The sequence below is a fragment of the Sorex fumeus genome, unplaced genomic scaffold (assembly GCF_029834395.1).
Source record: "Sorex fumeus unplaced genomic scaffold, SorFum_2.1 ptg000129l, whole genome shotgun sequence".
NCBI lineage: Eukaryota > Metazoa > Chordata > Mammalia > Eulipotyphla > Soricidae > Sorex > Sorex fumeus.
The window spans coordinates 15,321,205-15,335,737 of NW_026606186.1; the positions used below are offsets into that span (position 1 = coordinate 15,321,205).

At 46.1% G+C, this 14,533-nt stretch overlaps 1 protein-coding gene across 1 annotated transcript in view; it reads right to left on the reverse strand.

The window, feature by feature from the left end:
• PAPPA (pappalysin 1) overlaps positions 1-14,533 on the reverse strand; it is a 263,826-nt gene that overhangs the window by 27,562 nt on the left and 221,731 nt on the right. The window contains exons 16-18 of the mRNA XM_056138647.1: positions 13,277-13,487; positions 12,336-12,507; positions 4,222-4,369 (exon numbers count right to left, since the gene is read on the reverse strand). Coding sequence (XP_055994622.1) covers positions 4,222-4,369; positions 12,336-12,507; positions 13,277-13,487 — 531 coding nt within the window. The remainder of the gene's footprint in view (positions 1-4,221; positions 4,370-12,335; positions 12,508-13,276; positions 13,488-14,533) is intronic.

A 14,533-nucleotide genomic window follows, 5' to 3' on the forward strand; every position in this document is an offset into this window, starting at 1 on the left:
ATTAGCCCAGCATCCATAATGGAATGAGGAAAGGAGAAGAAATTGGTGTGTGGAGGTTGGGGGGACACCTACAAAACCCAAATGATAAGCATGAGGGGAACATGACCTATCAGCCAGAGGGACTCCAAGCTGTGTGTCTGCAGGAGGTCAGCTCGAAAGGAATTTTCCGGAACAAGGGCAAAGCACAGTGCAAGGGAAGAATTCTTTGGTGAAAGAAAGTTTCAGCTCTGAGAAATAGACAAGGTCTGTGGTATCCCAGGAGGGGAAACAAAGGAAGAAATGGGTCAGTCTGGGAGAGGCTGCCATTGAGCGACTGTCCCCTGTTTCTTTCCAGTCAGCCTCTCCCCAACTTGGAGTTTTCAATGACATAAGAGTGCTGGCTGAGGGCTAGAGCGATAAAGCGGGTAGGGCGTTTGCCTTGCACACAGCCGACCCGGGTTCGAGTCCCAGCATCCCATATGGTCCCCTGAGCACTGCCAGGAGTGATTCCTGAGTGCAGAGCCAAGAGTAACACCTGTGCAATGCCAGGTGTGACCCAAAACAGCAAGAAAAAAAGGAGGGAGGTAGCAATAGCACAGTGGGTAGGGTGTTTTCCTTGCACGAGGCCAACCCCAGTTTGATTCCCAGCATCCAATATGGTCCCCTGAGCACCGCATGAGTAATACCTGAGTGCATGAGCCAGGAGTAACCCCTGTGCATCTCCAGGTGTGACCCAAAGAAAGAAAAAAAAAAAAGAGCTCTAGCTGGCAGCCTTATAGAGTGGTGAGCTCACCCAGCTCTATCAAGAGGAGGACAGCCACGCGGGGGGGGGGGGGGGGGGGGGAGCTTTTGGCTTGGGGACTTCTAATTGCCCATGCTGCTTGGGTAGGGGCACACAGTGAGCTGCTGTGGGGTGCTAGGAGGGGCTCCAGAATGTGCTCCAGCCCTCAGGCCTCTTTTCCCTGCACCCCACTTTGCCATGCACTCCTGTTGGCAAAGCCTTTGAACAAACTCTTCAGCCCTGAGAGAGATTCAGCCTGAGATGCAGACAGAGGCTAGTTTACTTGTTAACCTCAGTGTCCAGTGATACTTTTCTTCCCTTTGTTTCCCCATAGGAGGAAACAATATTCATAAAGGGCAGGGACCTGCAGGGCAATGAGAACAATGGGAGGGACCAGAAAGGGGAAGGGGATTAGAACTAATAAGATACAGATCAAAGTCATACTCAGCTTTAACCAAAAAACAGCTCCAGGGCAGAGGGATGTCATTGTCCCCACTTGCACCCCTCCCCATCCTTCACCTTTCTAGACTCTTCTGAGAATGAACAGCTGGGCTGGTCTGTTCTTCCAGCAGTGGTGGCTAAGTCACAGAGATGCAGTGTGTGTCCCAAAAGTGTGTCTGAGTATCTGTGTGCATGTGTCAGCCATGCTTCCGTTTTGCATATCTTTGCATGTGCATGCCTGGTGTGTGTATACCTAGGCATTGCTGCTGGGGGTGCTCTGTGTAAGCTCTATGTGTAGGTGTTTGAATGGGCAATGTCATGGGCTATTTGTATGGGCTAATCATGAGGTTTCTATAGAATGCTGTATGTCTGGGTCTCTGGTGTCTATTTCTGTGTGAGTGGTAGTCGAGGAGTTGGGGGGCGGAGGCCAAACTTGGTTGTGCTCAGGACGTGCTCTCTGGGTTCTGTGCTCAGGTATCACTCCTGGCAGGCTCAAGGAACCATATGGGGTTCCAGGGATCATACCTGGGTTGGCCACATGCAAGGCAAGTGCCCTACCCACTGTACTTTCCCTCAGATCCAAAGCCAGTTTCTTGCTGTCTGTGCCTGTAAGACTATACTGGCAGGTCCAGTGGACGAAGACATACAGGAAGTCTCCTTTTATGGTTTTTTTTTTTAAATCTAAATTACTTAATCTACATTGTCCTCCCAGGGCTCTCAGTGCCAACTATGCAGATGATGGAACACTCACTTGTAAATTCTGGTTGAATGTGCAGTTGAGCCCCTCTGTCTTAAGTGCCACCCTCCCCCCACTTCTAATCAGGAATAAGGAAGGTTAGAAAGCCTTAGTTTGGGGATAGTACTGCCATGTCAGCAGCACTCGACATGGTTTCAACCTTCCAGAATGTCTATATCAGCAAGCCCTCCCAGACTCAAACCCTCTGAATCCCTTCAAATTACACTCTTTTCAATGGGTGGTTTCTTTAAGATCATAAAGTATCTTTGGAATCATCAGCAAGAGAACAACCAGGGGGATGGCGGGGGGGGGGGGGAGAGAGAGAGAGAAAGAGAGAGAGAGAGAGACAGAGTGTGTGTGTACAAGGTGAAGACACATGCCTTGCATGCAGCCAACCCTGGCGTGATCCCCAGCACAACATGGTCTCATGTGTATGGCTGGGTGAAGCCCTGAAGGTCCCTAAGCATTTGCCTAGCATCAGAGTGGCCTGGGCAAGTCAGAGCAACAACATAGACTCTGGCCCTCCCACTGAACTGCTATTCTGATTGGCTGAGAATCACCAGGAAGAGTTCTTGGGGCCTCCTCAGCACCACTTGGGAGGTCTTTGCAAAACAAAGAACCACCCTTTCACACTCTGACCTCTCCTGCCCTACACACACACACACACACACACACAGAGAGAGAGAGAGAGAGAGAGAGAGAGAGAGAGAGAGAGACAGAGACAGAGACAGAGTGAGAGAGAGAGAGAGAGAGAGAGAGAGAGAGAGAGAGAGAGAGAGAGAGAGAAACAGAGAGAAACAGAGAGAGAGAGAGAACAGTCAAGCACATGGGCATTTTTCTTACCCCCGCAGGACTAATGTGTCCCAGAGCTAGATGCAAGAGCCCAGATTCCTGCTCTACACTGAGTTGAGTAACTTCTGCCCCTGAACTTGTGTCTCCATCTTCCAAAAGAGGTGGACTGGCCCCACATGCCTGTACTTTCCAACTCTGGACTTGCTCCTGGGCGGGAGGTGATAACTCTTATTTTCTGGTGGAAGAACACATCAGCTCTGGGTGGTTGGGAGTGAGTGTGTGCTCAGATAACCTCTTGCTCCAGACATCCCTGGTGACTCTCTCATAAATCACACTGGCCCTGAGAAAGGACATCCAATTCCCCAGGCTTTTCATCATGGTCAATTAGGGAATCAACCCAAGGGGTCAGTGTCACTCCCTTCAGCTGAGGTCAGATTCAATGCATGCCCAGTTCTCCTGAAAGCCTGGGAGCCAGAGACTGACAGATCTGTCCAGACACTGGTTCCACCAGGCAGTGACCTGGTATCCAACCCCATGTGATCTGCACCTCCCTGTGAGCACTCCGTGAGCTGGCCTATCAGCATACACACAATATTTTGAAAAGGCCATTTATCTTCATTTGGGAGGCAACCTAGATGCCATGGAAAGAAGTCAATTTGGCGTCAGAGAGGTGTCAGGATTTGGGACGTGATGCGTTATCCCATTAATATCCTCATCTGCTGGAGATTATTGAGAGAATGAGGAAAGTTGCTAATGAGCTGGATGACGGCTGAGGAGATGCCTCAAAGGGCTACAGTGAAGGATTTGCATGTGGGAATCCAGAGTTTGATCCCCAGCATTGCATGCTGCTCTGAGTATTGCCAGGAATGATTCCTGAGCACTAAGCAAAGAGTTGTCCCCCCCTACAATTTGAGGTGACCCCAACATACTAATTGATACAGAACCTGGCCTCTAGGTACTTTTGAATGGCTTATGTTATGCAAAGTTTAAGCTGGATAGTAAATGGATCTTGATCGCCTCTCTAAATACGATGAATGAATTCAATCCCCATGAGTTTCCCTTCCTCTGGGATTTGTATGTTCCTTGAGGCACTTGTCTTCTTGTCTGTATTCCAGTATAAATGCACTCACCAACCACTGCTGGCCCAACACCCATATTCTGAACTCTTCTCTGGAGTTTAGACTCTGGTCTCCTTCATCCTGTTTTCTCTCGAGGGTCTGGAGAGCTAATGAAGGGATTACTTTGTACTGCAGCTGATCCTGATTTGATCCCTAGCACCACATCTTGTTCCCAAGAACCACCAGGAGTGACCTCTGAGCACAGAGCTAGGAGAATAAAGCCCTGAACACTGGCTAGGTGTGAACCAAAAGCCAAACAAATGAAAACAAAACCATCCTGTGGTAGAGGTACCTGGTGACCCAGAGTGGAATTAGCCCTGAATTCCTGGAAGGATGTGTCCCTCCCACTGCTTGTCCTCATGAAGCTATCATACCTATGGCATAGCCTTCAGGGCACAGCAGCCTGAGGTTGCTGTTGAGCTGGTCTGGAGCTGAGCACTGGCCTTGCATCTCCTGGCAGACATGGAAGGAGCCACTCCAGGTGCCATCTTTCCGGCAGTGGATGATGTTGCTCCCGCGTCCCTAAGAAACAAGAAAGCACAGTGAGGAAGAGGAATATCCAAGCTCCCAATCTCAGATCACCTTCTCAAAAACAGAGACAGAATCTCATCTCCCCAGAGCTCTGAACTGTTCCAGGGCACTTTCTTCCTGATGGTGAAAACCCAAGCACCCTGAAATAGAGGCTTTATGAATAAATTCATTTTGCAGATAGGGAAACTGAGGATTCACCCAAAAAGCTTGGGCACGGCTACCTGAAGAGCCGGTCTCTATGGTTTTCTCAATTCAAGATTAGTGTTCTTTCAGAAGTTTCAAACTGAAACAAATTGTTTGCTTGTTGGTTGTGTTTTTCAACTAAAATAGTAGGGACTTAAATGACTCCAAATCACCCCATGGGTAAGAGCATGGGTCCTGGAATACCTAGTGGTGAGGCAGATGTGCACCAAAGCTGATTTCTTCCAAGTCAATGAGAAAGCTGCCAGCTAACCTGGTAACTCTGATCCTGATAAGTGTTCTTTTGAGCACTCCCTTTCTCTTTTCCCTCCTTCCTTTCTTTTAATGCATTTTACTCCAGTCATCTCTTCTATTCCATTCAAGTCTATGCCATTCCATGTCACTCCACTCTACTCCAATCTATTCTGCTTCATTCCAATCCATTCCATTCTACTCTACTTCATTATGTTTCACTCTGTCTTATTCCACTCCACATCACTTTATTTGACTTCATTCCACTCCATTATATTCCACTCCATTCCACTACAGTATTTCCTTCCATTCCACTTCATTCATTTTGATTTCATTTCTTCCTATTCCATTCCATCAGTAATGACACCAATGTGGGATACTTTTGTATCCCAGCACCGTGTTTCTATTATGAAAATGGTCTTCTTTATTTCCCTGAAAGTTGTTATTGAAAGGACACTGGTTTATACCATTACATATATTTCAGGTCTGCAGCTTTATCTACTTATTTGGGTTTTGGAGCCACTTTTGGCAGTGCCCAGAGCTGAGTCCTGGCTCTGCATTCAGGGATCACTCTTGGTAGTGCACAGGGAACCATATACAGTTCCATGGGTTGAAGTGTGAATGGACACATGACATCTGTTATTATCTCTCTGGTACACAACTCTATTATTTGACATCTGTATAAGCAGCATTGTACAATACATTATACAATACCAGCACAAGTCTAATTTCCATATGCACCATACACTTAACCACCACATCAGCTACTCTCAAGCTCTTTCCCTCTTGCTCCTATCATTCTGTTGTCAGAATCTTTGGATGCACCTTTGATTTGCTTGGTTTGTTCATCTGTTTACCCCTCCCGGTCTCATTTGTTGAAATGCAGTTTTCAACTTTTGTAAGATGTAGGTTAAAGGTTTCTTGCATACCTGTTCTTTTCAATGCCAGAGATTCTATGAGAAGGACAAATTTTATGAGAATTTCGGAACTGTCATCAAGAACCATTTCTTAGTGTGTAGTTCCTTGGGGTTCACATGCAAAGAGAGCCCTATCTTTCCATTATTGAGCCAGAGACAGGAACATAAAAGAAGAGTCTGGTGAACAGTCAGTCCTGTCAGTAGGATGCACCTGGGGGGAGTACCCAGGTATGAGGGATAGGGAAAATCTCTTTGAGAAATGGTGGAAGGGAGTTTTCAAGGATGCAGACTCTTCGGAGTAGAACAGGGGTAGAAGGATATTCCTGGCTGTGGACAGTTCAGAGAGTCTTGTGTGTCTGTGGTCTTGGGAATTAGTAAGGAAGAAGAGAAGGTGAGCTGGTATGGAAAAGAAAGAATGGGGCTTTCAAGGTCAATTTATGGACTTTGGACTTAATGTGGACAATTAGGATGTTTAGAGGATTTCTGCACAGAAGTCCTTCTTCCTGGCAACAAGGTCTACATTCAAACTCTTTCAAACTAATAAGAAGATAAAATCTACTTGATGACTGATAAGTTAAGCATGCTACACCCATGCAAAAAATTCACAGTACGCTCTTCTCTTCGTCTTCCATTCTAAACCTTCCCATCCTTCACTCTGCCCTGTGCTTCCCTGCTTCAGTTCCACCAGCCCACCTTCAACTTCAACTTTGACTGCAAGTGTTCTGAAGTGTTCTGAATGCTCTTTCACACTCTCATTCTTCTGTGCTCTTGCTCTTTCTATCTGCCATGTTTCCACCCTACACTCATCCATCAGACAAACACCTTCTCTGACACAAACAAGTGCCAACCAGTTATGCAGAGACAAGTACTCTAGAGTTCTCTGACACACATTGCCTCTTTGCCTCTTTTGCCACCTAGAACAAGAAACCCTATTAATCCTGTGTCCTCAGGGTCTTCCCTAACACTTCAAAGGTCCCCACCACTTGGTCGACCCATTCATTCATTATTTTGTTCTTCCAAGAACTGTCTAACACAATATGGCATAGACAGAAAGAGAGTTATAGAATATATCTGTTTAACAAACAAGAAGATAAAGCAAATGGATAGATGAATACATGAATAAATTACATAAGTGAAGAAATTAATCAATGATTGCATGATGAGGAAATGAACAAAGTTTTTCTAAGGGCTGATGCAGGCGGAAGCTTTCCTGCTGAGAGAACAGCTGCAAGGAGACAGGATATAGAAGCAAAAGACACCCCCTACCCTGCTCCTTCCTGGGCCTCTCCTAGGCCAGCATGAAGAGGACTGTGGTACAGTGGAAACCTCTGTAGTCATAGAGAAGGGTGGACCATCCTAAGCACGCAGCTGCTGAGGGCTTTGCAGAGTGCACTTCAAGAGTTTCTGTGTGAGCTCAGGGAAAGTTTAGGGAAAGTTTCACATGACTTCAGGGAACTCTGACTCTCCCTCTCAGAGCCCCAAGCCTCAGGCCCCATGATTCCACTGGGCCCTCAGGGGAGAAAGAAATTGACCCCAATTTCCTGGAGCCTTGGCCTGGGCCTATGATGCATTTGGCCTCCAGCCCCTGAAGGGCTGCAGACCTCAGCACATTGTGGGCCAGAGCTGGCTGGCTGAGGAGCTGGGTCTGCAGTAGAGAATGTATTCGAATGAGCTAGAATGTGCTCAGGAAAGTTCAAACTGGAGAGGCTTCACTGCAGAAGGTGAGAGCATCAAGGCACTGTTCTGCTTGTCTCCAGTCTCTCTCTCTCTCTCTCTCTCTCTCTCTCTCTCTCTCTCTTTCTCTGTCTCTTCTCTCTGTCTCTCTCCTCACTCTCTACCTCTTCCCTCTCTCTCTTCACCCCCCCCATCCCATGTCTCGTCCTGAGTCTTGCCACTACATTTATCTTGCTCCCCACTTCCACACCCTATGTCTGATTAGCCCATAGATTGGCTTCTAGCAAATGATCAATGAACTCTGACTGTTGCTAGTGACCTTGATCCCCATTCAATACCCTCACAAGTGTTCTGTTTTCTTTAAGTAGATACAAAGATGGCATGAAGTCACAAGAGTAAGCTTGGCCAGAAAACCAGGGTTTGAGCAAATACTTAATTGGGAGACTTGAATTGTTTAAGGGCAAATCCTAGGGGAAATGGTAGGGAAAGGTGTTATGGACAGTGGTGAAGGAACACTGGTACTTTGGAGGTACCAAAGACAGTGGGTAGTGTAATACGTTCTCCTTAAAACAATCATGATTTACACACTATAAATAATGTCACCTCAATCAATCTTAACTATAAAGAGAGGCAAGTTTTGGCAATTTGCTGTATGGATTTGGAGTAAGTCCTTTCCTTCTCTAGGCTCCATAGAATAAAAAGATTGCAGTGCAGGGTTTGAGGTCTTGCCCAGTTCTAACACACATAGGTCTGCATCATTTTAACTGCTGGTAGGAAGCCCAGGATGCTTGAGCAAGCACGTGGCAATTTGGAAACTGCAAGATGTCCTTGCACAGAGAGGCACTGCACCTAGGAGAGCTCTACTGGGTCCAAAGGAGAGCTCAGAGGCAGAGTCAGTTGCAGGTTACTGGAGGCACAGCCCTGGAATCCAGCCTAGTGATCCCCCCTTAAGCTTCATTCTCCTCTTCCTTTTTTGCTCCTTCCTGCTCCACTGCTGAAATCTGCCTTTGGAACATTATTTTCTCCACAAAGCACTTTTGGATTTTTCCTTTTTTCTGTAAGCCCTGTGGCTGCATCTCTTACAAATCAAAGATTAGGCTGTACCAATGCAAAGATTAGGCTACCCACTCTCCTAATCACCCACAAAATTCCCACATGCCATCTCAGACACTGAGTTATCCAATCCTCAGACTGCTCAGGAGTATCTGAACTGGATTAAATGCTGGGACAATTAGCACCTCTCCCTCAGAGTTGGACAAGGAATTCCCACCTTTTGCCACCAGCCTACCCCTGGAACGTCCCAAGGCAGGGGCTGTGGAATCAGGCAACCCCATGTACAAACTTGCAACCATGGGTAAGAATTGCACACCCTGGGTTTCTTTCACCTTTCTCAAAGGTGTACTGTGAGTTGTCCAAGTGAAACTGTCTGTTGCACTTTGGCATCCAGGAAAAAATTTTAATCACCAAGGCTCTGTTTACAGAGATAAATGTGCTATGATTTCCAGAGCTGGACGGTTCCAGATGGTGCCACTATGCAAGGGTGGCCATCTACATTTAAATGTGAGCCATTTACAATGAAATAGTCTCTTATTTAGCTGCTCACTCTTTTAAGCCACATTTCAAGTGCTCTGTTGCCAAACTTGACTAGGGGCCCCATAATGCTTTGATCAGGTAAGGAACTGTTTCATCACAATAGAAATTTACAATGGAAAGTGGTAGTCTGGAGAATTTATATCTTTTCTTGGTTTATCTGAGCAAGAAAACAGGTTTCTTGTGATTTACACCAGTTTTACCACACAGACCCAGACCTCAATGATGGTTTGTCCCTTCGCTGACTTTTGAGGAGGAGCTACTGGCAGGGGGCTGACATTCAACCACTGCCTTTATTTCTGGATTATAGAGGAACCCACAAGTAGCATTAAGGATTCTTTCCATTATTGGTGACATTAAAAACAGGCTAGTTTCAACTAAAGAGATAATACAGGAGTGGAGCATTTGCCTTGCTTGTGGATGACCCCAGTTTGATTACAAACAGCACATATGGTCCCCTGAGCAGCCAGGAGTGAGCTCTGAGCACAGAACCAGGCATCAGTCCCAAATACTACAGGGTATGGTCCCAAAACTCAAAAAAAAAAGAAAAAAAAAGCAGACTAGTTCACTTGTGCTTTCCTCAGCTAGGGCTGCCATAGATGTACTGCACAATTCCACAGAGAACACTCTTACACCTCTTTTTAACTCTACTTAATTCTCACACATAAACTAGGAGAGACATAGCATGGTTTTCCTGCTCCCTTGTCTCCCATTTTATACATGAGGGAACTGAAGGTTAAAGGGTTAAATATTCACATCCTTCAGTTAGTAGGGGGTGGAGTCAAGATTCAATCTCAGAATCTAACTGGCTCTCAAGGAATGAATGAAGTGGTGGTTATTTGTTCATTTGCTTTCAGTGGGAGAGAAAGTGTGAGTCTTTCCTACAATAGCTCACATCTTTTCCTGCCAGGATCTGGAACTTGTTTGAAAAGCAAAGCATTCCTGCTCCATACAAGCTGTTTGATTCAAGATGCTCCGGGGCCGTACATTTCTGCTATGTTTACAGGCAGCAAGAGGGGATCTGAGGTGAATACTCTCGGGCCGCTGGTCTGAGGGCAGAGGAAATTCGTTTTCTGTACAAACTAGAAACGTCAATCGTATTAGGAGCCCATTTGGCATACACTCCCTCATTCTTTGAGCTGACAAGTAATACCCAGTTCCTTTGCATCCAGCCTCTCTGCCAGTTACCAGAGAGAACTCCTTGAGTCGTCTGACAAATTTACATTTTCCTCTCCTTTAAATACAAACTGGCCATGAAAGATACTTGGCAGGCCTCAGGCAGACTGGGTTTCAGTTTGATAACATGACCATGGCCAGAATATTATTTGGCTCAGCCATTTGGTTAACTGTTCGCAATAGTTTTATGCAAGGGAATGAGAGTGAAGTTGATCCGCCTGCGTGAGGCCATGGTAATCCCTGGCCATTGCTTGTTCCGGCTCTGGCTTCTGCTTCCCTGGCAGCAAGGGATGAGAATGACTCCAGTATTCAGGCATCCGTGTGTGTTCGCTATAAAGGATTTTCAGGTAGTACCTATCGGATACAGTCTGTTTATTTCTTGGGATAAGGAGGAGCAGGGGGAAATGCACTGACATTCAGACCATACCCACACTGTGTATCACCCTATCTGGTTCAACAACCTCTCTGTCCTCACGGCCCTTTCTCAGCTCCTTCCACTTTCAGAGCACTGCTATGTGAGAGCTTGGCCCCATACCAAGTGATGAAAACACAGGTCAGATTAAAAACACAGTGAAGGATTTCATGGCTTAGTAGTGGGGATTGGAAATGAACTGCAATGCAGCGTAGCCAACAACATGAAGGGGAAACCCCGAGGGTATGCAGGGGGCCCCACAGGGGAGGGAACTGCAGTAAAGGGGTACTTGGCTGAATTATGGAGCTGATGAAGAGTGAAGCAGTTGGGAAAAGTGAGAGGAGCTCTTTCAGGTTGACAATCCAGGGAGATTCATATTCCAACTGATGGGTTAAAGGGTGTGAAAAGTACACTAAGGAACTAGATCCTTTCCTCTGATGATGGGATTTATGAAGGACATTTATCTGAAGACTGGTCATGATCAGATATATTGTGCTCAGCAAAGAACTCTGGCAGAAATGTGAAGAAATATTCTGGAGAAAGGCAAGAGAATAAAGGCAGGGAGGTGAGCCTGAGGCTGTGTGGTGGCCTAGCAAAGGCCGAGGATGTGACTCAGGGCAGGGTAATGGGAATAGAAGAGAATGGTTGTAGGTGGGACCTGGTTGTAGTCTGGATGTGGGGAGCAGCCACTGGAGTTACAGAGGATGCTCTGGTGGTGCCTGGCATCTGAGAGGTGCTGAGAAAGGCCTATAAGGACCAGATATCACTGGATCCACATTGGCTTCACCTGGCTGATGACATCTGAATCCTGGGATTCATGGACTCATCAGACCCACATAGATGATTGTCAAGGAGAAGATCCTCTTGCACTTAGGCATCTTGGAGACAGCTGATCCCTCACCTTCTTTGCCCATTCTTGGTGCCATTAAAATCCCTATTGTACTGTGTGACTGAGGAAAACTCTCACAATGGTCCTCCATCAGGGGCAGGAAAGCTCCTTGGACTTTCTCTAGATTTCCCGGAGGCTGAGATGAAAGACAAACTCTGCCATTCTATCCTCTCAGAGAGCCCAGCAAGCTACGGAGAGTATCCCACCTGCACAGCAAAGTCTGGCAAGCTCCTTGTGGGATATTCGATATGCCAAAAACAGTTACAACAAGTTTCACAATGGAGATGTTACTGGTGCCTGCTTGAGCAAATCAATGAACAACGGGAGGACAGTGCTACAGTGTTCTTCTCTTTTTCAGTGTTCTCAACATGGCTAGTCCATACTCAACACTTCTCATCACTACTAGTCCAAATGTAGTTCCTTGTCTCTTGAAACTTGAGGAGTCAGTTGCTATCTAAAGATCATGGGAGTTTTATAATTTCAAATACTTTTAGAGTTCAACTTAGGAGGTGACGGGGGTAGAAAGAAAACAGCCCTGGTCATTTCTGTCAGCTTAAATTCAACTTTGATCAATTTTATATCCTGGGATCCTACACATGAATTTCCTTTGTAAGAGTTCCAATACTAAACTTTTTTTCAATTCTAAGAATCTCTGAACAAATAAAACATGGTTTTATAGGGAGAAAAAAACAAAACTCACAGATATCACAAAGGAAGATCATTCAAACTAGTTTTTCACTTTGGCTTTGGTGGTATAACTATTAGACAAAGCTGGCATCTATAGAGAATGTCTAGAAGAGGTTCTTACAATATAAGTTTGTTTGGGGTAAGCATAGAGGAGAGGAACACATGTTCAAGGAGTCTTACCTGGTTGGTATCACTGTCTTCACATTTGATCCTACACTCGCTGTTGAACTGGAAGCCATTAGTGCACTGGTAGAGCCCATGGAATTTTGCTGGAGGTGGATCACAAGTCACAGGAACACAAGCTCCCTCCTGCCAGCTGCCATCTTGGGTACATTGAGTCTTGAAGGCCCGTCTTGAAGAATGGGGGGGGGGGGGAGGGATAAATCTAGCATCACATTTCCTTGCTTATATCCATGTCCTACTAGCATACTCAGCCTATTCTGGAATCAGCAAACCTCTTATTTCCCATTCCCATTCTCTGTCTCACTAGGTGGTTGAGGAGTATGTGTCACATATTTAAGGACTAAGAGAAATTCATAAAATTGTGGCCAGAGCAATAGTACAGCAGGTAGGGTGCTTGCCTTGCACACAGCTTCCCTGAATCCCTTCCCCAGCATCCCATATGATCCCCTGAGCACCACCATGAGTGATCCTGAGCAGAGAATCAGAAGTAAACCCTGGAAACTGCCAAGTGTGACCCCAAAGAAACAAACAAAGGGATCACTTCCACTGGGGAAAGCCAGTGCTTCAAGTCATTCTCTCATTCTAAGTGGCTTGGAATAAAAGTCAAATTACGCACATCTTTGACCCATCTTTCTTTCCAGAATCCAGATGGGTGTTGGCACAGAGATGATACAGATACTACTGATTGAGTCTTCCCCATGTACCAGGATCTTTGCAGGCACTAATATATACATCCTTCTTTACATCTCACAGTAATCCCAATGTGGTAGCCACGCATATGTTCCTATCCTATGCTGGGAACTAGAAGCTCAGGGAAGTGACCTCACAGAACAGAATTATTTCAACAGTGGATATCAGCTCCAGCAAAGAAACAAGCTCTTCCTTGAAAAAATAAGTCAGAACTGAGTCATCTCCCCTGGAACCTATGCCCCACTTACTTCTTGGACTTCCGGGAGGAGCCAGGCACGTGGTATCCAGGTTTGCACTTGTACTTGCAGAAAGAGCCCACCTTGTGTTTGTTCTCTCGGCACCGGGCGGTTTGGAGGTCTGCATTGGGCACTGGGGGTGGAGCTAGGCACATGAGCTCACACAGGGCTTCTGGAAAGGACCACAGGCCATCCTGCATGCATGTCAGGAGGCTGTTGTTTCCTGGGGGCAAGGGTAAAAGAGGCAAGGTGAGAGTCAAGCTAATTCTCAAGCTGGACTTAATGCCAGCTTGAAGAGCCAGGAGTTCGTCCCCTTGGAATTCCAAACCTTCTACATACAAGCAAGGAGCCTGGGGGAGATCGGGACATTTATATGGACAAAAGAGAAGCTTAAAAAATTGGGGAGTTATGTGCCTCAAAGGTGCAGTGAATTCAAATCTAGCATTCTTCATTCCTAATTTTGAAACTCTCATATCCCAAGGAAAGAGATGCCACACTCCTTCCATCCTTCCTCCATGCTTTGCTTGGCAGGCATCTAAGCCCTATTGTATGCAGCTACCTATTGTTCAAATATTGTAAGAATAAGCTCCAATCACAATCTTCTTCAAGCTCAAACATCTGTGTGATGTGTGAATTCAAGTTGTCATGTCAACTGGCCCCTGGGCACCTAGATTTTTACTTGCTACGCCCTTCAACTCAGAACCACCAGGCCCGGAAGCAATGACCTCATGGTATCTGAGTCTGATTATTTTATTTGTGTGTCATACCTGGTGGTATTCAGGACGGACTCCTCACTTTGTACTCAGAGATCACTATCACAGTGCTCCATGAGCTGTATGCAGTGCCAGGAATAGAGCCAGAGTAGGCAGGAGCAAGATAAGTGCTTTAACTCGTATAGTATCCCTCCAGCACCTGAAGACTGACTTTCGGGTCCTATGTCCAGCAAGGCTTTGTAGCTGTGAGAGCAATATGTCCCCCTTCATCATGCCAGCTCTGCCAGGCATAATGACTGCCAACAGGAAGCCATGCTGATGTGGTCCATTGCAAATAAAAGTGAAACATGGGAAGCTGGGCCTTGCATAGACAGGTCATTTATTATCAATCCACAGCCTTTCCCAAACTTTTCTGCATTGACTGAAGCTTTCTCATGCTAGCGTTCCTCTTCTGAGCATTTACTGTGTGACTGAAACCAGGCTTTTGAGCCCCCTTGGAGAACTAATCTTGGAAGGCTACAGGTCTGACTAAAACCTTGGAAGGATGAAGCAAGAG